The 25,143-nt window shown below is 36.3% G+C and overlaps 1 protein-coding gene across 1 annotated transcript; it reads left to right on the top strand.

Moving 5' to 3' along the window:
* Positions 1-3,912: 3,912 nt before the first annotated feature.
* On the top strand, positions 3,913-25,086 carry FRA10AC1 (fragile site, folic acid type, rare, fra(10)(q23.3) or fra(10)(q24.2) candidate 1; the record flags this gene model as incomplete). The annotated part of the gene is made up of 13 exons (XM_008937357.1): positions 3,913-3,989; positions 6,274-6,366; positions 6,451-6,496; positions 8,318-8,394; positions 9,064-9,147; positions 9,636-9,720; positions 15,405-15,450; positions 20,336-20,449; positions 21,416-21,458; positions 22,400-22,524; positions 23,124-23,162; positions 24,500-24,584; positions 25,044-25,086. Coding segments are annotated over 13 exons (957 nt in total), but the record flags the coding sequence as incomplete, so codon positions are not given.
* Between the last annotated feature and the right edge of the window lie 57 nt (positions 25,087-25,143).

The raw sequence follows: 25,143 nt of genomic DNA, 5'->3' as shown, positions 1-25,143 counted from the left end.
CTTTCGGGGCATGAGAATTGCTTCCAAAGTCGTGTCCGACCCGCACAGGCTGGTTTCCGGAGTGATTTTTCTCCCTGGAGCCCCATAAAGTTCTAATCCGCACTGTCGTTGTCTGCTCTTACCTACCTTTTTCTCCTGCTTCTCCTTTTATACTTGTAGAGCTTTAATAAAGGAGCAGTATCTTGTGGGTGTCTTTTCTTAGTGGTGTTCATTGTCGTGTATATACAAGTACTCGTAATTGGTTTTACAAGGAAGAGTAGGACTAAAGCTACATGTACGTACTTTCAGGTTTTTTTCCCCCCCAAGTGGGGGTCACAAAGCCTCTGAGACACTGCAGTGAAGTGCACTGACCCTCCACACGGCTCCCTTTATCCAGCTGGGCTGGCGCCTCTAGCCGGGCTCTAGGTCCCGTGCTCCCTTCAGACTCTTCCGGAGTAGTTTGTACCAAACTGAGCACCCGGGCTTGTTTTGCACCACATCTGAGCTGTGAGGAGATGCGAGGCCAGAACTGTGTGCTGGGCAGATAAAGGGAAGGCTGGGAGTGACACTTGTGAATGGACTAGGAAGATTAGGGCTGAGGTCAGGAGCCATGAGATGGGATTTTTAAAGGATTGTTTTACCCTGTTGTTATGTTGGTTTTTTGGGTTTGTTTTTCTTCATGTGGTTGTTTTTTTACAGTCTTTCTCTGGTCAGCTGCATGTTTTGATGAGGAGTCAACATGAGCTGTGATGTGTCTATTTCACTACTGTGTTTATCCAGCAGAGGGGCATAAAGGAGGTGCCGTTTGTGGATGTATATACCTCCTGTAAATGCAGTGCTGGGGAGTCCACAGTTGACCTTTATTGACATCAGCATTTGACCTTGCAGTCTGCCGTCAGTTGCGTACAGTGTTCAAATGTGTAGTGTGTTAAAGCTGCCAGGTTTTAGGAGCTTGAAGTTGGTGGGGTTTGGATCTGTCTCCCAATTGCTTTGCTGGTAATTAATCCAAGATGTTTGGATTACTTAGTTGTCAGTGATTTAAAGATATCCTAAAGCATATTGGTGCTTCTTTTAGTTTGGTGGTTTCCACTTGTATTGTTGTTCGGAGACAAAGATATCCAAAGTTGGTGCAGCGGACAAAACACAGTGTACCGTTTAAGTTATGTAGCTTTCAGGTTCATGTTTTGATAAAGTGTTTGGTATTTACTGAAGTCATTCAGACTGTCTGACAAATTCCATCAAAGCAAAGATTATATTAAAGGGCTTACTAAATAATGAAAGTAGTTATTTTAAATTTTCTTGACTATTTTGCATGTCTGTGTTTATTTTGCCTCTTAAAATCTACTCCTTGGACACAAAGCTTTGGTATCAGCCCCTCTTTTTTTAAATACATCTTCCTTATTGTTCTTTCACTTTTTTTTTGTGGAGAAGGTAAGAAATCAGTCTCGAAATTTCACAACATTTAAGCAGGAGTCTGTTTACACTGTCCTTCCAAAACAGAAAGATTAATTTATGGATGACTTTCCTTAATGGAGTTCATTTTTATGTTTTGCTTGAAAGTCAGGTCACCTTGGTACCATGCCAAGGCATCAGGTCAGTAGTTGTTCAGTCCTGGTCTCCAAGAGTGCCATCCAGCACTGCTGGAGCTGCTGATGTCAAACCTAACTTCAGTGCAGTACCTGCCCATCCTGCTCTTGCCTTCAGTGGAGTGGCCTGGAAGTGTGTGGTGATTCAGAGGAATGGCTGAAGCTGTGGAGAGGTTTCCTGTTGAAAGAGCAGCCTCCTCAACACCTAGTCCTTAGCCATGCCTGCCCTTATATTCAGAAGGCAGTCATCAGCTTGAGAGCCCTACAGTATGACTCCATTGGAGCAGCTTCATTGAGTCATTCCTGGGATCAGTTGAGAGCTGATTACTGAGTGTTTCTACATCTTTCCTGGGGCTTGTCATCCAAGTGCATCTATTTTGGGAAAATCTCCTTTCATTCAAGCTTTTCTCTTGACAGTTTTTATACTTCATCTGCCACATGTTGACATTTATGTACGTTGTCCTAGCTTGGACTTTCTCCCGTTTTGAGCGTGAAGGAAGCTCTCAGTGTTCTGGGAGGTATTACTTAGGTGATGTAAAATATACCTGGGTTACCATTATATTTTTAAAATTTAGACATCAAGTATAAATATTAATTGCTGCACACTCATATTCAACCTTTGTTAAAGACCACGTAAACTTCAGTGATAAAAGTAGTGACGGGCTCACCACCTCATCTAAGAGACCTGCATCTGAGCTGTGGATTATCATGGGAGGACTGGAATTGTCATGCTGGGAGGACTTCACACCATTGCTGCTTTTTGGCCACTGCTTGAGGCCCACTTAGACCAGACACTGCAGACATCTGCTGCACTTATTTTTGGTAACTGAGATATTTTTTGTCTCTTCTTGAGAAGAGTTCCAGAGTGGAAACAACATTACAGTATTAAAGCAAGGAAAAAAGATACAGTTTATTATTATTAATAAAAATGTTTTTAAAGAAAATCCTTCATCATCAGTGTGAGAAGATGGTGCTTTACATACTCTGCACAATGCACACTAATTGTAGATGTCAGTAGAGGATACAGTTGTCTCTCCAACATGGCATTTCTGGGACCTCATCAAAATCATCCTGAAGACGTGCATCTTTCTCAGAGATTTTGTTTTTCTCAGATTTTTGTCTGATGAGGAATATGATTTTAGGTTATGTAGACATCAGCACACTAAACCAAATATATTTGTTTTCTAACCCAGTTTATTTTCTCGTCCACTGTCAAAATTACCCAAGATACTTAGGAAGTGTGTGCTGAAGCTTTCCCATGCAGATGTGCAATAACTACCTCTCTTGTTTTCAGCTCAGCTCTGTAGATGTACCAGTTGTGTAAATATTTTTGGTGCCAACGGACACAGTTCCCAGCTCTCGCTGTTCTCTTCCGGTGCTACTCCTCCAGCTGGCTGGTGTAGCTAGTTGGCAGGCTCTGGATGAACTGTCAGGAAGCCTGTCTGGGTTAAAATAATCTTTTAGGATAGGATCCTTTGTAACTTGGTTGAGTCGTTTGATCTGGTTCATGTGTAGTTTCACAATGGTAACTGAGCAACTGGAAGGAAGTGACCAGGGTAGGAGTGAGAGAGAAGAGATGGGATCTACTTAAGCCATTACTTCCACTGAAATAATTGGATGTGTAACTACCCCTTGAAAAATAAGGGTGATAGATCTGGGCATCAATCAGTGCTTGATCATTTAATGACATTAAGATAGAGGATATTTTGGTTTTCTTATATACATTCATTTAACATTGTTGTCCCAAAGTGTGTGGAAAAAAAAAATTCATTGCCTGGTAGGAGTGCTGTGCTGATTAGATGGTACTTTTTGCAATCGTAGTGTTATTGTGTATTTTAGTTATCAACAGCTTTCCAGCTAACAGTCTAAGATCTAATGATCTAAAATGCTGTACCATAGCCAAAGACACTTCTGTTCTCATCTTTGTTTATAATGTGCAAACATCAGTTGCTGTCCTCCATCCCTCCATCCCTCTGAAAGAATAGCTCCTGGGGAAAATGCTTACCTTTTTCTTACATAAGAGAGATTGTTTGAAGGTAAAGACCAAAGCTTTTTATCATACTTTTTGGTTATTTGCATCTGTGTTAGGATTAAATACGAGGGCATCTGCATCTAACTTATTTATAAAGTGATCTTTTGACAGACTGGCGATGTCTTTTTTTGTCCTATTTGGAATATACACTATGCATTGGCTGTTGAATTTGGTTTGGTTTAGACATATGTGAGAATTTGCACTTGCTCACTTGCTCTCTGTCTTTCTCTCTATGCATGATGGGCAGCACTAGATCTCTAGTTACACTGTGTCCATGTTACATGAGGGGTCTATTGACTGTGTTGTCTCTTTCAGGCACGTGGCCATGGAGGCTATGATTCTGATTTTAGTGATGAGGAGAATGGAGAGAAGTCTGTGCAGAAGACTAAAAGGTAATGTGGTGCAGAATTAACACTCTGCATTATGTTTTTTTTGTACAAATGGCCTCTTATGGTGTAGAGAAGGTTATGCTGTGATATGTAAACTCTGTTGTTAAAATGGTTTTTGAAAAAAAACACTCCCTGGTTCCTGCATTTCCTCTTGTCAAGCTTGCTAGAACATGTCATCTCCCAGGGGTGATTAAGATCCACTCTGCCATGTCTGTCTTGTGTCTATACACCCCTCATTTCTCAGAGCAGAGTGTGTAATTTTTCTGAGCATTAGTATCAGCTGCTGGGGTTTGGCTGCACTGTGATCCATCGGGGCACGTGGAGCTACTAAGAGAGGAAGGCAGAAAAGGCCAAGTGGCAGCAGGCTTTGTAGACATAAAACACCTACTTGGAGGAAGTGAAGAATTGATGCCACTTACTTATGATTTAATTTGTGATGAGATCTGGGAATTGGTGAATTGTGTTGTACTCAATCCTTGAAATGTAACTACACATCTCTTACTTTGCTCATACACATCTCACCTTTGCCAGTTCTCTCAGTGGTTTTCACAGTCAGTGACCTCTAACTTTGTAGTCTGATCTCATATTATGAAGATACTTATTTATGTGTTTATTTTGCTTTGGCACTGTAGTGCTTCGACAATTTCTGCACTGTACCGAACATTTTGCCTGCATGATGCAGTCAGTCTCTTCTCCCAAGTTACAAGTGATAGGACAAGAAGACACGTCCTCAAGTTGCAACAGGGGAGGTTTAGGTTGGATATTAGGAAAAACCTCTTCACTGAAGGTGGTTGTTAAGCATTGGAACAAGCTGCCCAGTGCAGTGGTGGAGTCACCATCCTTGAAGGTTTTTGAAAAACATATAGATGAGGTGTTGAGTGACATGGTTTACCATTGGGCTGGCAGTGTTATGTTAATGGGTGGACTCTATGATCTTAAAGGTCTTTTCCAACTGAAACAATTCTATGATTCTGTATATTTTTCTTACCTTTCCCTGTCTCTTTCTTTCTCTGTTATTGGACTTTATTTAAGAAGGCTTTCTGGAAACTTTCCTAGGAGTCTTTGCATATTTTCCTCTGTAGTAGAATTGAAAGAACGGGGTTTGTAGTGTCTGACTGCTTTATGGAAAAAAAAGTTTCATGTTTTAATCATTGGAATAATAGCAGGCATTGTGCTGTTCCATTTATTTTTTAAGTATGGCTGTTCTCCATTAAAACAGTGGCTGGTTTTGTTCAGTTCTCATTTGCTTTAAAGGGCCATTACACATCATACCATTGCACTTTCTAGGCGGAATATTAACTAACCATCAGGAGGCTTTCAAAAATGTCATCATTACCCTTGTTCTGGCACACTACTGCTGATTCCCAGTAGAGCTCTTATGTGGGTTCACTGTATATGTGTATATCCTTTTCTTGCTCTATGATGATATTTATTTTCACGTTAAGGAAAATAGTAGCCTTAAGTTTTCTCCACATTTCTGTTTTATGGAGTCTCCTTCTGGGAATTTTGTGCCTACAGATTCTTTTCAGCAAATGATTCTTTAGTTTCTAGAGTCCTATATTTCATGGCTTGAAATATAAAATCCGTGGCTTGCTTTCTGCAGGTTCTGACTTCCATTCTCTCTGCCAGCTGATAATTATGAAAAAGTCTTTTTTTCACCTTTATTGAGGAATGAGACTAAATATACCTTTTACTAGCTAAAGTACATCACTTTAATTTTTTATTACATTATTGAATTCTGAAAGTATTTTTAGCTGCCTGCTGACAAGTATGGTTCACAACACAGTACTTAAGTTTTAAGTTAATGATTCTTTTGATTGCATTATGAGAGGCAGAGCTATTTAATAAGGTGTTGAGACATAAGTATGAAAGAAGGGACAGGGTTACTAGCAGTCACTCTTACTAAGTGAACATACTGACTTTCCTGTTTCTGCTTGGATGTGTAGATGAGATTAATAGGGGGCTTTACATTAAGAGTGAAACTGAGGAATCTTCAGGTTTTTTTCATTGTGGTTCTTTAGTGGTAATATTGATTAAAATAAATATTACAAATTGCTGGTTTAGGCCATTCTCTTTAAATGGTAACTGTATGCAACTGCCTTTCCAGTTTTCTTGTGGAGATGAAGTAAAGTCTAAGCTGATATTGGTTCTGAAGTTTGTTTTTAGTCATGTAGACACTAGCAATAAAACAATTTTTGTTACTCAGTGCAAAGTTTAGCATATGGAAAATTCATTGCTTATGAAAAGTTCTTGACTAATTTTTCTTCCTTTTGCCCCCCACCTTTAGCATAAAGGAAGATGGCCTTCTTATAAAGCCATTCCAAAAAGCAAAACAAGGCACTGTGGTTCACAGACAATTTGCAGCTGAAGAATGGGACAGGTATCTTTTTATCTATTGTTTTTGTGAGGCATTTCTCCCTTAATGTAAATATAAATTTCACTCAAACGTGTGTGTTATTAACAGGGAAGAAGCAAGAAAAAGAAGATTCCACTTGATAGCGATGGACGCCGTATCCTTCTATTGCGTTTTTCAAGTTTGAAGATAGGGCACAACTTATCCATTATGGTGAAATAGTGGGATTTCTCAGCTACCACAGCACTTGACAGTGCAGCACCACATATTGAGTCTTTCTTTCTCTGCTCAGTTGGAGGATTTCCACATTCTTCCTCTATGCTTCTTTGTCCTGTTTGGGATGAAATTATTTTACAGTGGATTTTATATAGACTGGCATAAAGACACTTTGCTCTTTCAGTTGAGTTTATGCAGAACATAGTTCTATATGACTGCTACTATCTGTGGTCAACTACATTTCTACTGGAAGTTTAAGAATGCATTAGTTAATTCAAAAGTCTACTGAAGACAGCCTTGTCTCCAGTAATATCTTCTACCTATGTTCTAATGTAAGCCCATTTAGTGTCGTGTGAAGATTTACTTTAGTTTTTTTTAAATCTCTTAATCATATTTCATGCATTGTTTTAAACTATTTTTACAACTACTACCTTATTTAGATTACGACCTTCCTCCTCTTATTTAGTTCTCACCTGATGTAGTCACTACATATTTGAGTTCCTGGTTTGCTTAAATAGCTGTTCTTCAGCAGTAACAGTTAATAACTAATTCACTATGGAAAGACTAAAACCTGAAAACTCCAGTAAGCAGAAAGTGACTTCTAACCTGCTTAGAATAGGGTCAGGCACTACTTAAACTCTTGTTTGCCTGTAAAGGGAACATATCTCAATCAATCTCACTGGCACTGCAGATGGTCGTTAGCCACGGAAAAGCCCCTATATTCTGGAATCACTACAAAACTCACATTGTGCACAGACATCCATGAGCTTCTGGGAAGGTTTTTGAGTGGTTCCTGTTTAAAACATTTACTTTTAATCAATATTAACACCTAATAGTTCAAATGGCAGCACAAAATAGTATCTTGTGTTAAATGTCTTTAATTGTACCATTTAAACCTTCTGGGTTTGCTGCTCTGTTCCTTCTGTTTATGGTAGAAAGACAAAAAAGACACATACTGAAGTTAACTTTTTGAGGGACTTTGGAAAATAAGATTATTTCTCATTAAAACTTTAATGCATGCCAAAATAGTAGGTTGATACAAATTGTTCACACTGCAGTAGTTGTGAGGGTATGTACTAGAAGATAATGTATTTTCTAATCTGCTGCTTCAGAAACACCATACAAGTTAATTGAAAATATTTTAAATTACCCATATATGTTTTCCTTTGCAAAAATACTTTTCTGCATAAGTAATTATGTATTTTTCTCAAATTATGGTACAAAATGTGTTTCTGAGGCCAAAGTGTTCTAAAAAAAGTGTTACATATTTGCCTGTGATTTTCATCTCCAGACTAAAACACATAACTTTTATTTGTATGTTGGTGGTAAAATGAATAAATTGTTTCATTTTAGTAGCCAGACTACTACTATAATAGAAAAATATAAACCTCTTTTAAACCAAAACTGCATACTGAGAAGCTGTTGTCTACTTTACAGCTGAAAAAATAAGCCCAGGTTCTGTGTATATGTGTACAGAGCATCTTTGAGAGAGCAAGATGATTTTATTAAGGTCTGGAAGCTGAATGAGATTATAAAGGTGAAGTTGCTTTGAATTGACGTGTTTGGAAAGTAGCTTTTATGAGAGGTTAGTAAGTAAAAATTGCTAATTAATTCCTTTTTTTCTGGAAATTACTGAACTGTTTCTGAGAAAAAAATTATTTCTGTTAAGTATATAAAAAGTGGGTTGTTCATGTTTTTTTTTTAAACTATGGTAAAATAAAAGAAGATAAATTCTGAAAGAATCCTTAATCACCTTATTCAGTATGAAAGGCATAAAAAGTTTGTGCATGATTATATTTTATACTATGGTGGCAAAATAGAGGATTTCCGGCGTTCTGGGTAAGAACCATTAGCAGTCTTTCTTCTCATACCCCCAAACTCCCCTCTTCCATAAAGCAGTTAAATATATATTATAGCACAGTGGGGAAAGGGGGATGTGGCTTTGTATCAAATTACTAATTCTTTAGGTCACAAATAGTAACTATAGTCATTGTAAATATCCAAAACACAGAATGCTTTGTTTTATTTTGCACCATTATTTTTATTTAAGAACTTACCATAAGGCGAATTATTCTCATTTTATTACATAAAAAGAAAGATGACAGGTGAGTGTTAATTGAGGCTACACTGAGAAATACCTGTCAGTACCTTCAAAATAACAATCTGAAGTTCTGGTGAAAGATGCAGAATTTCTATCCGTTGTCCAGAATAATGATAACCTTCTATAGAGCTATCTAGAACAGCCTTCTAACATTACTCTCTTCAATAAAAAGTATATTTTCAGACAGGATCAAGTAATCCACAGTTTCAGGGGCCATTTTCCACTGTGAAGTTTTCGCTTGGGAAAAGATACACAAGGGAATACATTTTCTGATGGTTTTATTCCATAGCAGTATGAGGTGAAGGAGAGATCACAACTATGATAAACTGATGTTTGCAGAATCATTACTTGACTGTCTTTTCATTTTAACGTTACATCATACTAAAAAAAAATGTGTCCTTTTATAGGGTGAATGACAAGACAGATCTTGATGTTATTAGAGAAAACCATAAATTCCTGTGGCATGAAGAGGATGAAGCAGACATGAATTGGTACCTGGAACTCTTTTCAGATCACGTGTTATTTTTAGATCACTTGCACTAAATTTGTGGTGTCCCCTACTAATTTGGAATTACTGTGCATACTTAGTTATCATTCTTTGATCTATAATGCATTTAAAAATGAAAGGCCTTTAGGAGGTCTTTCATATTGTGATATCACTCAGTGGCCAAATGAATTGATGACAGAAAGAGCTAAGAAATACTTTTGTGTTCTCCAAAATCCAAATGATTGTTCTGAAAGGAAGCCTAATTGGAAAAGATGCAATTTAATTTGTGCTGTAGATATATTTTAGATGTATTTTTCCAGTTTGATGTAAATTACCCCTTAGCTCAATTAGTGTATTTCTGTTACATTTCTAGCTCTGCAACTTCTGTTCTTCAGATGAAACAACATGTCTTTGTCTTGCTAGTGCTATTACAATGTAAAATTAATTGTATTATGTTCCGTAGTTAATAAAAAATAATACCTTTTGTTATAGGGAGAAGAGGCTTGCAAAGAAGTATTATGATAAATTGTTCAAAGAATACTGTATAGCAGATCTAAGCAGATATAAAGAGAATAAGGTACGTTTCAATATTGGAAATCATCTTTAAGTGTGTCCTTTTTAAAAAAAATGCCTTATGATTGTGGATATATTGTGGAACGAGGACGTTATTACTCCTCCCCTAGAAAGACAGTTGTGAGAACTTGTAAAGTTATTTAATGAGTAGCAGCAGTTTCAATCCAAGCACTGTCACTGCCCTAAAAATGTGCTTCTGTGGAAATAGGAGCACTTCTGTCAGATGGTGTTTTGTGAAGAGGTACATTGTGTATAAGACAGGCAGAAAATGTAGAGAGAAAGCTAGAGAAGTTTGTGTGGAGAGAAGCACTAGATGAAGCCTGAAAAAGCCCTGGGAATGTTACTGTTTGTTTGTTTTGTAAGAGTCTAAAAAGAGTTTTGTACTTGAATACTGCCAGAAACAATTAGGGAAATGTCTGTTCTAAAGCCACTACTTTTGCTGGGTGTTCTTTTCTGTTTATGGAAATAGATTTGTGTGTTCCTTGTAAATAAATAGAATTTTTTAAGAGAACCAGCCCAATTCCTGTTCTTCTTCTTAACTGGAACACCCTTTCTTGTTTCCAAGTTTTTGACTGACTGAGGTCATAGCCAAAAAGAATACATTAATTTTTTGTTGTTATTTTTCAAAGACTGTTGCTGAACTTAAATGTGTGTTAGTGCTGTTAGCACATAGTAGCAACTGAGCCCTGCAAGCAGTGTCTGCAAGTTCTTTCAGACTACAGTACTGAAAATTACACTCACTGGTAAATATTTGCAAGGACTGGGTGTAAACTCTAATATTAAGCAGAGAAGATGACAACCTTCTAAAGAGGATGGGAACAGAAAAAGGCAAAAAATAAATTCAAATTAATAAAAAGTAAATTGCTGAGGATTTCTTCCCTCCATTTTTTTAAGTAAACTTTTTATTTTCCTGTAGCAGTTTAACGTCCTGCAGTTTCTGCTCTCCGCTGTCTCAACTGATTTTCCCTTGAGCATGGTTACATATTTTTTTTCTTTTACTACTGTGCCAAGTTTCCATATGTTTGCAATCTTTTGTGGGAAACTTCTGCCCCACTTTCCTTTTTTGTGTATGTGTGTTGTGTGAACAGTGTTTCCCTGTCAGACTTCAAGTGTGGCTGTCCTAACTTTCAGGTCACTGTGAATTCCTATTTATGTTCATAAGTCATTACCTATGTTTTTGGAAATGCCATGTCAGCATAAATGCTGTATCATGTAATTTGTTCTCTTAGGTTATGCTTTCTGTTTTCAGAACCATTCTGAGAGTCCTTCTTTAGAAAAAAATTATATTTTTCTCAATTATTGATCTATTCATGCCCATGTTTGGTCAGGAGGATGTCAAAACAGTTTTTTTTCTTGGAAGTCTGATGTAGACTCCTGATCCCATTCAGACCAATGGAATGTACTCTGTGCTTGCAGACTTTTTCTGCCTTTGCTCTTTTTCTGGGTATCCAGAAACTGGGAGCTGGATATCTTCAGCCCCTCATGCTTTTTATTTTGCAGTATTGGTGCTATGAGAGGTGGGTAACCAGCCAGCCTTTCATATGGTAGTTGGTGATGCTTTATATGACGATGTTTCATCTTGATATAAGAAGGAATTGTTTTTTACAATGAGAACATTAATTCACTGGAACAACCTCCTCAGTGACATGATAGAGTCCCCATCACTTGAGGTTTTCAAAATGTGATTGCGCAGGGTGCTAGATAATATCATCTAGGCTCCCTTTCCACAAATGGTTGGACTAGCTGATCTTTTGAGGTCCCTTCCAACCTGGGATCTTCTATGATTCTATGATTTTACTTTGTGTTAGGTGGTGTCAAAGTTGCAGATCAGTTTTCTGTGATGTTTTTAGTATAACTATAGGAGAGATTGAGACTTACACGTACATACTCGTCTGTCTTTTCACAACTGTGATTATTTTGCTACTATCAAAAATCTACCCAGCTAATTCTTCTAAAGACCTCTGCGTAGAGATTGGAGCCCAGATCTCATTTGAAACTTTTCTTCTGAGAAACAAACACTGTTGTTCTAAGTAGTGGGTAATGATAATGACAAGTTTCATGGGAGAGGTTCTTCTGAGTTCTGAAAAACTGCAGAGCACTTTGTCAGATAAAACAGTAAGAAGCCCCAGGACATGGACTCCTGAGGCCACAGCCACACTGCAGCTGCTGGTTCAGATTGTTTCACTCACATGTGTGCATGTATACACACATCCATGCACACAGAGGTGGCTCAGGCTCTCCTAGTCCCATAGCAGCTCCCCCTCTCATCCTTAAAGATACACAGGTGCTGTCACACCCAGAGCTGGCTGGTGAAGACCCATTCACTCTTCTTGCTCCCAGGAAACTTCACCTGGCTGATGGCTCACCCAGCTTGGTCTTCACTAGTGCTCACACACTCACTTGGATACCTGCACTCACCTCAGCTGCTGGCACGGCCGGCAGAGGCAACCCTGTGACCCACAATTCCACTTCTCTTGGTATGGTTAGGCCATAGAAAATTTTCCTTCTCTTGTAATGAGAAATGTCAAAGTGACCTTCTGGTGTGAGGCCGCTTACAGACACCGGAAGCGTGTGCTCTGACAGCTCTTGCTTGTGGTGGGTCTGTCACTCCTTACGTTTTCCCTGGATCAGAATTTTTTAGGTCACGGTTGTCTTTGAACTTTCAGTGCATGTTGTCTGCAAGCTTTGAGGTTGATAAATGACCGTCTGTGGTTTAGTTCTGTCAGTTTTGCAGTGCGGTAGGGGGGGAGTGCTCTGCGTGCAAGGTTTGGTTGATATGCATTGGACTAGAAATGCTCTCTTTATTGTCTTATTTTCCTTGGAAAGTTCTTGCTGTCTCTGTGCTTTGTTTTGTAGCTTAACAGATTGGAAATGTCTCCCTTTTGCAAAGAAATGAAATCTGTCTGACACCTGGTCATTAAACAGAATATATTTTATTCTTTTGTTTTTATTTCCAGATCATTTTCAGATTTTTAGGCCAACTTGTCTTCCACTTTGTAATGTTAATATATTCACTTTTGACATTGTTTTTTAGCACTGAGACTTTCCTGTGAAATAAAAATATTTAAAATATCTATGATATTTTTCCACAGTATTGTCTAAATGCATACATTTCTTTTTCTCCAAAAGAAGTGACTGTGGACATGTTATTTGTTGCTGCAGGCAATGCATATTACACAAGCAGTCTGTATTTTATTTGGGAATTTTATTGTTTATTAATATTAAACCGTCTTTCACATTTTTAAAACCATCGTTTCTTACTGAGTTAGCCGTTTGATGCTCTTGTAAACATCTGTTTTGGAGTTGTTCTTACTTGGCCTGGTCTGCCTTGTAGAAATAGCTCATTTAGGATCTTGTTGAACTCATTTAACAAAGAAGGTGAGGTGGAGTAAATGCTGTCTGCTGACCATGTTTTTGCATTCTTTAATATTGCAGGCTGAATATTCAAGAACCTACCCTAATTTTTAATTTTCTCACAGAGCTTAATCTATTAATGATATTTTAGCTTAGCTAGAGGAATTCAGTTTTTTTTAGTTTTTGTTTCTTCTTCTTAGCCTTGGTCACTTTGTCATTTTACACTAGTAGGTGGAAGAATGATTGGCAAATATGAATGCGGATGAAGACAACTTTTGTCCTAGAGGTGCTATAGGTGGTTCTGGTGCCCTTCTTTATTTTCTTTTGTTTACTTTTCTTTATATCATTACAGAAATAATCTCTGAGGGTATGATCCAATTTATATTTTACTGAGTCAAGTTTGGATTGTGAAGGAAATCTTGTATAAAAGTCTACTTCAGTAGCAAAAGTGAGCATGGGTAACGTGGTGATTGGTGAAGCAGCAGATGGACTGTGAAAAAGCAAACACTCGGATAAGGTCGAATTGTTTTTTGCTCTTTATTGCTAGCAGCACATGTGCAAAATTGGCTCCAAAATACTGTTGACATTTAATCGTAAACTTGCAGTATTTTTCAATTACGTCACAGCCTTTCAGAATTAGAATACCCTGAAAAATAACAAATATCCATTAAAAGAGCAAAACCCATTACAGTCACTCTTCCATCGACTGGTTTCCATCAGGAATGCTGCGTTTACAGATGTATCTTATCATCTGTTTTCATGGAACTGTTCAGCACAGGTCTCATTTTTTACAACTGATTAGTTTTTGCTTGGCTGAAGTGTGAGTGGTATAATGGTACTTCAGACCACGCTGCAGGTTTTTGGAGCAGGCCAAGCACAACCTGATCCAGCCTTAGCAGACTGTAATCATACAGGGAAGCTGACCTTCTCCTGTGATTTTTTTTTTCACCGTTGAAACCAGTGTGTGTGAAAATATTGTGTATGTCCTATTATCAATTAAAAAATTACTGAACTGATTTGAAGAGGCAAATATTTTGTGGGTGTACAAATATTTAGTTTTCTTAGGCATCTTCTATGTAATGTGTTGACTTGGGGAAAATCAGTGCCAACAAAACGTTGGTTACTGATGTCTTCTCATTTTTTTTCAACACTGTTATTAAGGTGCAAAGCATTTATGAGTATGGCACGTTCGTAAAAGCCACAGCTTTTGTTTCCCTATTTCTTCTGATTTTCTTTGAACCATATACCACTTCATGCATGAGAACTCCATGCTGTTGCCCTTGCGATAAAGAATTATTCTGGTTTATTTAAAAAATCGACATTAAAGACCACAGCAATAGGTATCTATACTTCCCTACAGTATTTAAAATTAGATTTAAAACATCAAAAATCATTCCACTATATTACAGAATTTATGCCACTGCATCTACAAAACGCACATTTATGTGAGTTCAGTCTATGAGTGCACCAACAGAAGGTTCATATTCCAAAAGAGGCTTTGGAACTCAAGTGCCAAAGATGGGCTTTGGAGCTATTTTTGTACCTCTTTGATTTTCATAACTCTTCCTCCCTCTCTTCCCTCTCCATCTTTTAACATGAAGTTCAGAGTCTTCTGTGCTTTGCTTACAGAGCAGCCATTATATCTTATTGTCATCCTGTGTTCAGGAATTTTAAATGAAAATACAGGGTAGCCTTTTTTTTTTGGAGCAGTTGTATGACTCTTAGTTTTATACCCTCTTTGTACTTGTTTGAGAAATGAAATTGTTTTTCCCAGGTTGTTCTTACTCCCATATTCAATCTTTTCACTAGGCTACTTACCATTTTGAGAATATGAAATAGATCCTATTGGAAAACAAAAATAGTAGATGAGTTATCTGCATATTAAGTTTGTAGGCAATGTAAGGAGAAATACAACTTAGTTGCTGGTTTGTTTGGTTTTTCTTAGTCTTTAGGGTGCATGAGGTGATCCATTTGATCTGTGCTAATATGACTTTCCAGTATTCCACTGGTCTTGTCATTTTTTAGTGTGGACAAACTTGCAATGCAGTTATGTCGTGAAGTCAGTCTGTCCTAATTTCCTATTTGTTTGTCTGCTGTGAAGCCATTTAGAAAGTTGCTGTTCAGTAACAAACATCATTTACTGGAACTTAATTGCATGTGCAAGGTGGAATCCTTCCAGTGAGCAGAGAGATATTTATAATTAACAGAGAAAGAAACTAAATTTTACTCAACGGAATTGAATGGATGAACCATATGCAGAACATCAGTCAACTGAAATTATTCTTTACATTACTGAGGAAGTTAACAACTTACTTCTGGTTCTTATCTTAACAGTTTGGATTTCGATGGCGACATGAGAAAGAAGTAATTTCAGGAAAAGGTAATGCTGGCTTTCATTTTGTGTTAAATTTCTCTTTGATGCTTTTCTTGCTGCATTTTGACATCATTTTGTTGGACAGTATTTGACAATACCAGTAAGTTTATCAGATAAACCTAACTTTCCTAGGTTATGCCACATAGCTCTAGAGTGCATGCTGATTTGCATATATTAAAAGAGAACATTTATTTTCACAAGGTCAGATTTGTAATGAACACCAACATAATGTATTTGGTAATGTAGAATTTCATGGGTGTGTTTTTAGCTGCTTTTCTCCGGTAGTTCTGTGTTACCTCATTGATCTTTGATACCTTTAATGAAGGCTCAGTAGTTTTCCTCAGGAAAATAATTTTCTTAACAGTTTCTCCAGTGCTGCTTTGTAAAATGCTAACTTTTTAATTAAAGTTCCATGTGTGATGTATGTTTTAGGCTCAGTTGATTTTGAAAGCTTCAGTGGGATTCAATTGTCATGTCTGATGAACCTGTTTCTAAATCTCTAGGTTACTCTGGTTGCTATTCTTCTGCTTTCATGAATCCTTACTGATGTGTTATTGGGTCTTTGCATAGTGGTCCCCATTCCATGGCCTAGGCACGTGGACTGTTTCAAGTGGCTGAACAAGAAAGAAAATCATGTGAATGTATTGCTGTTCCTGTGGTTATACACGTGTACAGTTCTCAGAAGTCATGCATGCACATGCCAAAAAATTGCACAGAGTGATACTATTGATCAGAACAGTTCTGTAAAATTATAGTATATTACAAGAAGTTAGAAATACACTTGCATTTTGGAAAAAAAAGTATAATTTCACAGGAGGAAATATGAACATTAATGGTGGGGCGTTTTAAGGTATGAAGATTAAAGCTCCTAAAGGTAGTTGTAGTCATATGTTGCATTCAGCACTACAGATTATGTAAACATAGTTAGATTTTATATAGTAATATGTTTTATAACTCATTATGAAATAATATTATATATCATATGAAAGCATATGATAACATGCTTTTATAATATAATGGAAATTAAATGATAAATGAGTAATTCATGAACAGTTAAGTCTTTGTAGGGGGAAAGAATTTAAAGCTGCATTGTGCTTTTAGTATTTGGTACTCCACATTTTAAAATGTGGCAGAAAGTGCAGAATTCCTGGCAGTGCTGGGTTAACGGTTGGACCTGATTAAGTTGAAGGTCTCTTCCAACCAAAAGGATTCTATGATAATTCCATGTTTTAAGCTTTTAAATGAAATCCTAGTGTACAGCTGGAACATAAGAATGGAGAAATAGCGCCTCTCACCACTAAGGGGCGCAGGAATTCAACCTTCTCTATTGGACACCTTTTTCAAGTGCAGTTTCGTACGATCATTTGAAAAAAGGCCTGAGTCTATAATGTCTTTCTTTTGCTATTTCAAAGTATAAATCAGTTATAAAAATTGTTTTGATTAAACGTAATAAAGCATTAATGACTACCTATCTGCTAATTCACATAAAAAGGTGAAAGCATGTGAAAGTGCAGATTCAGGCTGGACATGAGGAAGAAGTTCTTCACCATGAGAGTGGTGAGACCCTGGAATGGGTTGCCCAGGGAGGTGGTTGAGGCCCCATCCCTGGGGGTCTTTAAGGCCAGGCTGGCTGAGGGGCAGGGGAGCCTGATCTAGTGGGAGGTGTCCCTGCTCATGGCAGAGGGGTTGGAACTGGGTGACCCTTGTGGTCCCTTCCAGCCCTGACAGATTCTGATCTGTTTTAGCAGAGGACTTTAGAGCCCTAATGGCTCAGTGGTTGGACTTGATGATCTTGAAGATCCCTTTCAACCTAAAGGATTCTATGATTCTATGTGCTTATTTTAGCTGTTACAGAAATGGTCACGAGAACCACTGCTGGTGGACTGTGCTGTGGTTTGGGATATGTTAAGAGGGGAACATAGGAATGGATTATTTGTATTTGGTTGCTTTGTTTTCAGTGTTTGTCTTTGGAAGAATATGGAGGAGAAGGGTAAATATGAATAAAAGGAGAGGTATCACGTGTATTACTGGTTGTAAATGCCAGATAATTTCTTTCTCTTCTTTTATTTTCCACTCCAGTCTTTTGTCATAGAGGTTTTGAAAGTAGGTTGTATTGGAGATTGCTTTACTATTTCCTTAAATGTAAAATGTAGCCTTAATGGCAGTTCAGAACATTGCCAGTTTCAATAAATGATTCCACAAAATATGCATTTTTCTGAATCAAAATCTCAAGATAGAAACCCTACTTCAGATTTTATAAGTGAGTGAATGGAAGGCACATGAGTTAGTTGGTCTGAAAATAAATCCTTAAAATTAAGAACTTTTAAGCTATTTAAAAAATATACTTGATATGCATTCCCAGTACTTTTTTTCCTACTTCCAAAGCATGATTGGTAAGGTATGGCATAAAATGTTAAGATAAAAGGTATTCTAGGAAAAAGGTGATAGTGATAATTTTTTTTCTGTAGGAGAACCAGTAAAAATTTAATTGGGTAGAGATGAAGTAGGACATTTTCAGCTATACGCAGAAAGAGCATAACAATGTGTGGTTTATTTGCTGTTTTCTACTTATTTGTAGATTAGATAGTAAAATACTCAAACTGGACATATTATTTGGCCAAATAGGGTTTAATACCTGTAAATTGATCTACTGTACATTTTTTCACTATTTCATTGAACTGGTGTTTCACTTTTAGCATAGTAGTGTCTTTCTTAGCCTATTTTTTTTATATGCATAAATACCCATATAATATGCTTTACTTTATTTAAACAAATGTTCTTCCAAACCTGTTTCCATTCTTTTTTTTTTTCCAGTAATTTCCTCCATGGAAATCAGGGACCATGTATCCATGTACCAATCTGACACATCTGAGTTCTGATCAAAATGCATTAAAATCAGTCCTTTGACTCTAGATTTCCTTAGTGTATTTAATTTTCAGTACGTCATTCAGCCTGTTATTTAAGGTGTATTTTTCATCTATTCTGCTCATCTAAAAGAAGCAGAAGGTGCTAATTGTTTTTGAAAGCACACGTTTAACAGCCAGATCATAGGAGTTATAATTCTGAACATGAATGCCATAATTTCTCTGCAGCTCATAGCAAAGTGACAAAACTTAAGATAGAAATGGAATTTGGAATTTTGATCTTTTTTTTTTTTTTTTTTTCTGATTAAATTAAGTAACTGTCCACTTGGGACGCTGGTTTCTGTGTCTTCCCTTCTGGGACATCCAACTGTGGGAAAAGTCGTGTTTCAAGTACTGAATAATCTGGTCTGTAGTTCCCTTTGATTAGAGGTCTCCATATACACAATGGGGATTGCAGTGGTCTCTTACTTTGCAAAAATATGGATTTTAATGCTTTTATGACATTCAGATATACTGGAATGATAAATACTACTGAAAAAGCCTTCAGAAAGAGGGGAATTCTGTAATCATGTCAAGGCTTGAATATTTGTTATAGAGGTTGCAGTGTGAAAGGAGGGTAAGAAAGACTTGGCTGTTCATACACATGTATGGCGTCGAATGTGGATCTAGCAAAAAAATACCCCACCATGATTTCAAATATTTAGATGATCATAAATGCAAGTAAATGTGTAAAGGCACAGAATTATAGTGGTTTACATGTTTTGTTTTACTTAAGAATTCATTAGTTGCCTTAGGAATCAGAAGCTATTTGTCCAGCTATACTCTTGTGAACATACCCATTTTCATGTCCAAAATGCAGAGTATCCAAAATAGCTGTTACATGATGTAAAGAGCAGCTAATCATAAATAAAACTGATGTCTCTCTCTTTTCTTTCTGCCTCTTTTTCTTGGTTTGTTTTGGGGCTTTTTTTCAGAAGATGTGAAGTAAACAGAGTCTGGCTATGTTCGCGGGAGTTCTATATAGTATAAATTTTTCCTTGTAGATTTTTATCTCTCTGTAACAGATATAAATTATTCTCAATGACACAGGGTACTGATAGCCATTCCTTACATAGAGTTGAGCATATTTACTGTATATTAATTTGAAACTTCATTTTTTTAATGGGAGTCCAAGGGGTTTTTTTTGTGTTCAACTGTTAGCATTGTGAGTGGTTTTACACTGCAGAAGTGAAATATCTGAGGACAGTGCCAATCCATTAGTTAGCAGCTTAAGCAGAATATTCTGAGGTTAATCGTTCACCAGCAGTCCTGGTTGTGAGCCTATTAGTACACATCCCTACTGCCAGCTCTCCATACAAATCAGTCTTCTGCAGAGGGAATATATGTATCATTATTACTGTGATACTGGGAACCCAGCGGTGTAAACAACATTGATTATGTGCAGATTGTTTTAAAATTAGTGTTGCATTTAACATCAGAAACCAAAGGAAGCTTTTAAAGCTACCACAATGTTTCTGGTGGAATTGGATTTCCTTTTCTTAAAAGTATTTATGGGAAGTCATTAGAATGCAGATTTTATGTCCAGTATATTAGGTAAACTAATAAGGTAATAAGAACATGGGCATCTTAATTTTGCACATACATGGTACTTTGAATAATTGGATATCATTAAAGATGAATGTCTGAATCACACCTTCTGATCCATCTGCCTCTGCTAAGTAAGTAATTATTTTAAAGTATAGAATGTATCTGAGTGATATTAATTTCTTCAGAGTCCAGTATTATGCTTATTATTTCATAACATATGAGTTCATCTATACATTATAGGACATAGTTTAAGTTATGTTCTTTCTTTGCAGGTAAGTAATATTAGACAAGTATGATTGCTTTTGTCATTATCTGTTATTGTTTCTTTAGTTTAGGTGTGGAAAAGAAAACGCAAAAACTGATCAAAACTGGACATATCAACCCTGAAGCTATGCATGTTAATCATTGAACCACAATTGCTGGTTTTGATCTCTTTAAAGGTCAGTTTTCCTGTGGAAATAAGCACTGTGATGAGAAAGAAGGCCTGAAGAGCTGGGAGGTGAATTTTGGTTACATTGAACATGGAGAAAAGAGGAATGCACTTGTGAAATTGAGTGAGTCAACCCTTCAAGAATATGTACACTGAAAAGAAGACAAATAATATTCTGTTTTAAAAGCTATCAAGTGAGACCCAGTGATAATGATATTCATGGAAAATGCTGAATAGGTGATAATTTTGTTAAATTAATTACAGGTAGTATAGATTTAGAGAACAACTATTATCATATATGAGTGCTTCATGCCATATAACCGGCAGTGTCATAAAATTACAATAACTGTTTATAAGCAGTTTTGTGTAATCTGGTTTTAACAGACAATACTGCATTGCAAGGAGGGTTTCATCATTGTCATTGCTTAATCAGTGACGTGGCTTAGGGATCTTTAGGGCATTGGACCAGTCAACTTCTTGCACACCTTCAGCTCTACTAATTTTATTTTTAATACTTAGGTTTTCTTACAAAAATTCTAACGTCAATTAAATCACTTCCAATCGTCTCTCTTGAGTGAGATTTTCTTATGCAATATGGTGTCTATTTTGATACGTTCATCAGATAATTAAACTTAACCACAGTTTACACAGTCACTTTGTATAAAACAAACTAGTGGTGTTTTTTTTTCTTTTGTGCATAATATGCTCCATGTGCCACCCCTTGGTCTCTGGCAAAGCTATAAGAGACTTACAGGTCTTCAGTATAATTGTTGAACAATTTGATCTGTCCACAGAGATCCATAAAATGGCTATCTGTATGTGATAAGCATTTAATAATTTTTCATGAAGAGCTGCCAGTGCTAAATCTGTGCTTTCTCCAGGTTTAGTAAAAGCTGGGTTTGTACTGAAGACTTCAATGGTAGTATTTTTCTCAACCATGGCTGCAATTACACTGTAACTTTTGTTTTGAAGCAAAAGATACTGAAATTGGAAGAGAATGTTCCATCTAGTTTTACGCATGTATTAGTAAGTTTTGTCAATTACACATATCAAATACATGTGTGTGATGTTCTCATTCTCTCTTTTTCAGGACTATGTCCAGAATGTTCCTACAAATTAAACTTTCATCACAGGTATGAATGGGGGCTGAATATGGGAGCTGAATTATTCATAGATTACAGTTACGATGAACAAAAAATGGGGGGAAGACTTCAGCTGGTTGATTAGGAACTTCAGTTACCTGAAATAGGTTCTGTCCTGGAGTTCTTACAAACTCACTGGCTTGACACTGTTCAGAATTAGATATCGTGCTAGTGAAAGTACAAAACCCCTCAGACTGGAAGAATGCTGTCCCACACCCACAAAAATTTCTTTTGTTTAATTTCAGCCCAGTGATTATTTTTCTTCTCCAAAGATTTATGGAAAACACTTTTTAATTTTTCTCCTTGCTGTGTTTAAGAGCTGAAATGCTTTTCCTTTTCTTAAAAATAGTGATTTTAAGTGTAAGTCAAGTGACTGTGCTTTGAAATTTTGAAATGGAGTATTTTTCCTCTTTGAGAGTTGCTTATTAGTACTTACACAATTCTTATACAATACATTAACACATACATAAGCAACACTGAAAATAAAATATATGGGTTATTAGTCTGCAGCAGGTTCTTAGCCTTCAGATCCTTCCACCTCAGGTTTTGTCACCCTCAAATACACAAATGTATTTTAAAACCTGTGTTTTTCTCATTACATAATTACAAATTTGTTTGCTGAAAGAAAAAATAAGATTTCAGTATAAGTAAGAATTTTGTTATAAATTTACTTCTTTCTGTATTTGATCTTTGATTGACAATTCATTGTTTTTGTGCCTGCGTCAGTGTAATTTTCCTGTCCTTTGTCTTTAGCTATAGTGCTCTAGTGTTTCTATAGCACTTTCCACCAAATTTTTTTTTCCCAGTTTAATTAGTGCTAGATTTCAGAAGAGAATACAACTGTTTGACTGCATTAAATACTTTGATCTACTGTTGCTTGAGGAGTACATATAACAGAGGTGTACATTCATGTTTGTTTTTTTTTTTTAAAGGAGGAAAGAAGTCAAGGCACGGAAGAAAAGAGGCACATCTGTACGGAACTCTAAAGAGCCAAAAATTAAGAAGACGAAATTGTCATGTTCAGCAAAAAATAAGTCCAAAAAAAAGATCCATAAAGGTAAATTTACATTTTAGACCTTCAAATTTTAATATTCAAATACGTTAGTTAAATCTCAGTTCTGCTGTAGCTACATATGTATAGATGTAGATGTTTAATTGCATATAAATATAGACACATAACTATCTTGATTGTGTAACACAGGCAGTCAAAAATAAATTTCTTAGGTAAAATTTTCTAGGTGCACAAAAAAAGATAAATGAAGATAAATTTTGTATATTTTACAGAGAGGGATAGCCTTTTGAAAAATATACACTGCAAGGAAAATTCGTCCTAAAGTTGGACATTGCATACCAGAAAGGCTTGTGAAGTATTTAATTCCTTGAGGCTTTGGAGTTGAAAGCCTTTTGGAAATGTTAGATAACCTTTTTACACCAGAGATCTCGGGATAACATAGTTGAGCTCAAAGGGATGACCTTTGAGCATATGCAAAAAAAATCTTTCTACTTCAGTATTTGCTTGCTTTCTTTGTGTGGTGTTTGTGTGCATGTGAGCATGTTTATATGTAACATATTGTGATAGAAATATCTTTGTAAACAATGTAAGATAATGGTAAAATCAAATAAGCTTACTATTTTTTAAACGGTGTTTCTTTTCAGATGAGGCTTCCTCGGAAGATTCAGATAATTCTGATAAAGGTAGGGTATTTGAATATCATCTGCATTTTATGTTTTTGTAGTAAGGTGTATTGTTTCATCGTCATTTGGCATTGGTCTTTGTTTCATTTGCTGGCAATTTTAATATTTTATAAGATTATAAGAATGCTACATGAAACAAGCAGAGATATAAAGCATCAAAATAATTATTTACAATGTGAGAAAAACTGTAAGGAGTTTTAAGAAGGATACCTTTTAAGTTTAAGTAAGGATAAAACTGTGGGCAGATAACAGAATGGAAATAATAAAAAAAAAGGATAGATCAGGTTTTTCCAGAAAAGAGTAGAGGGTGCAAAATCAGGAACATTATTAATAATTGCATGTGTCCAGATATGCAGTTATGTGCTGTGTAATATGTGTTGTATAAATAAAATACTTTTCTGATATAATAACTACTACACTTCATTTCAGGGACTGATACTAATATATACTCTACTAAAAAAAAAAATACACTTTAAATGAGTCCTAGATATTAAGTATTTTCTAGCTACCACATGTAGTACCACAGTGACCTACTTGTTGCAGGTGGATGCACTCAGTCTCAGTGACTCCTTAGGCAGTGGTTGTCTCTGTATCTCAGTAATGCCAGTCTCCAGTTTAATTTTTGATTAAACCAGCTCTGTTCTCATTATGGCAATTCTTGCTATCCAGAAGGGGTTGAGTGTTTCTACTGGTTGCTCTGCTGTGCTGTACATTTTTAGGAATGTCCTCAGCACCTATGTTTTCTCAGCTAGATACAGGAAGACCTGAAGCAGTTTACCTACGAATCAGACCATGGCCCAAGTCTGTTTTGTCAGAAAAGTTCTATTAGGAGATTGGGGCTTTTAGGACAGAGGATATTTCTGATAACGAAGTTTTTATTGGTTTACACTCCTTCTGTATACTTAACAAAACAGGCTGTAATCTGCGTTTTCCAAAAATTTCACTGATAAGTTACAACCAATAAAAGTTGTCATGCAAATAGAAGTAATTAATTTATTTACTATCATGAGTTGAAACTGTATTGTAATTCTGGATTTGTGATTATAAATCCTTAATTTTAGGAGCAAAGTGCTACGCTGCTGTTATGTCAAGATCAGTGTTTTGACATGATTGTTGTTATATTTGGCCAAAATACTGGTTCATGATATCCAGGAGTCTTTTTGATGCTGTATGGAATTGGAAAATGTTTTTGTTATTATTTTATGCAAAGTAAATGTTCTTTTTATTCTTACAGTTACAATTTAGTGTTGCTCCTAGAATTATGGCATCATCTAAATTAAAAATAAAGATAAATTCTTTTAAAATTAGTTTCATAAGCACTTTAAATTTTTTAACAGATTCAGATAACAGCAATGCACAAGATGGTCCTTCAGATGCTGACTTTTGGAAAGGTCCTCTGCAAGAACCAGATGAAAAATCACGGTTAGTTTTATCTAGTGAACTTGCAGCTAGTAAAATATTGTATGTCCATTCAGAACTGAAAAGGCTGAGATTTTTTCTTGGGTGTTTTAATGAATACTCTGAGATTTAATATTGTCAGATCTCTGTCCATGTAGTGAATCTACGTATTTTTTAAAGAGGAGGCATATACAGCACTGGAGGAGAAACCTTTGTCAGGCTAATACCATGCCACTGCTGTCTTATCCTTACTGTACTGTTAACTGTCTTGGAATCTAAGTCCTAGGAGTCAATTCACTGCTGTTGCTTTGCACAGGAGGGGAAATGCAAAGGGTATTGGAATATATTGAATAAGTCAAAATGGGTTATACCAGCTTCAAATTCTAATCAGAAGTCTGCTGGGTCTTTCTCCAATGAAGATTGTCTCCTAGATACAGATCCAAAGCAGAACTTTCTTTGACTTTTTTTTTTTCTTTTTCACAGGGAGGAGGAGTTCGATGAGTACTTTCAAGACTTGTTTCTCTGAAACTTGAAATTGATGTAGGCTGATTTTCTTCATGAATTATCAAGATGAAAGTCTGGA

Source organism: Merops nubicus, unplaced genomic scaffold, assembly GCF_000691845.1.
Source record: "Merops nubicus isolate BGI_N331 unplaced genomic scaffold, ASM69184v1 scaffold4093, whole genome shotgun sequence".
Classification (NCBI taxonomy): Eukaryota; Metazoa; Chordata; class Aves; order Coraciiformes; family Meropidae; genus Merops; species Merops nubicus.
Note: the sequence above shows the minus strand (reverse complement) of the source record. Positions and strands in the feature narration are given on the sequence as shown.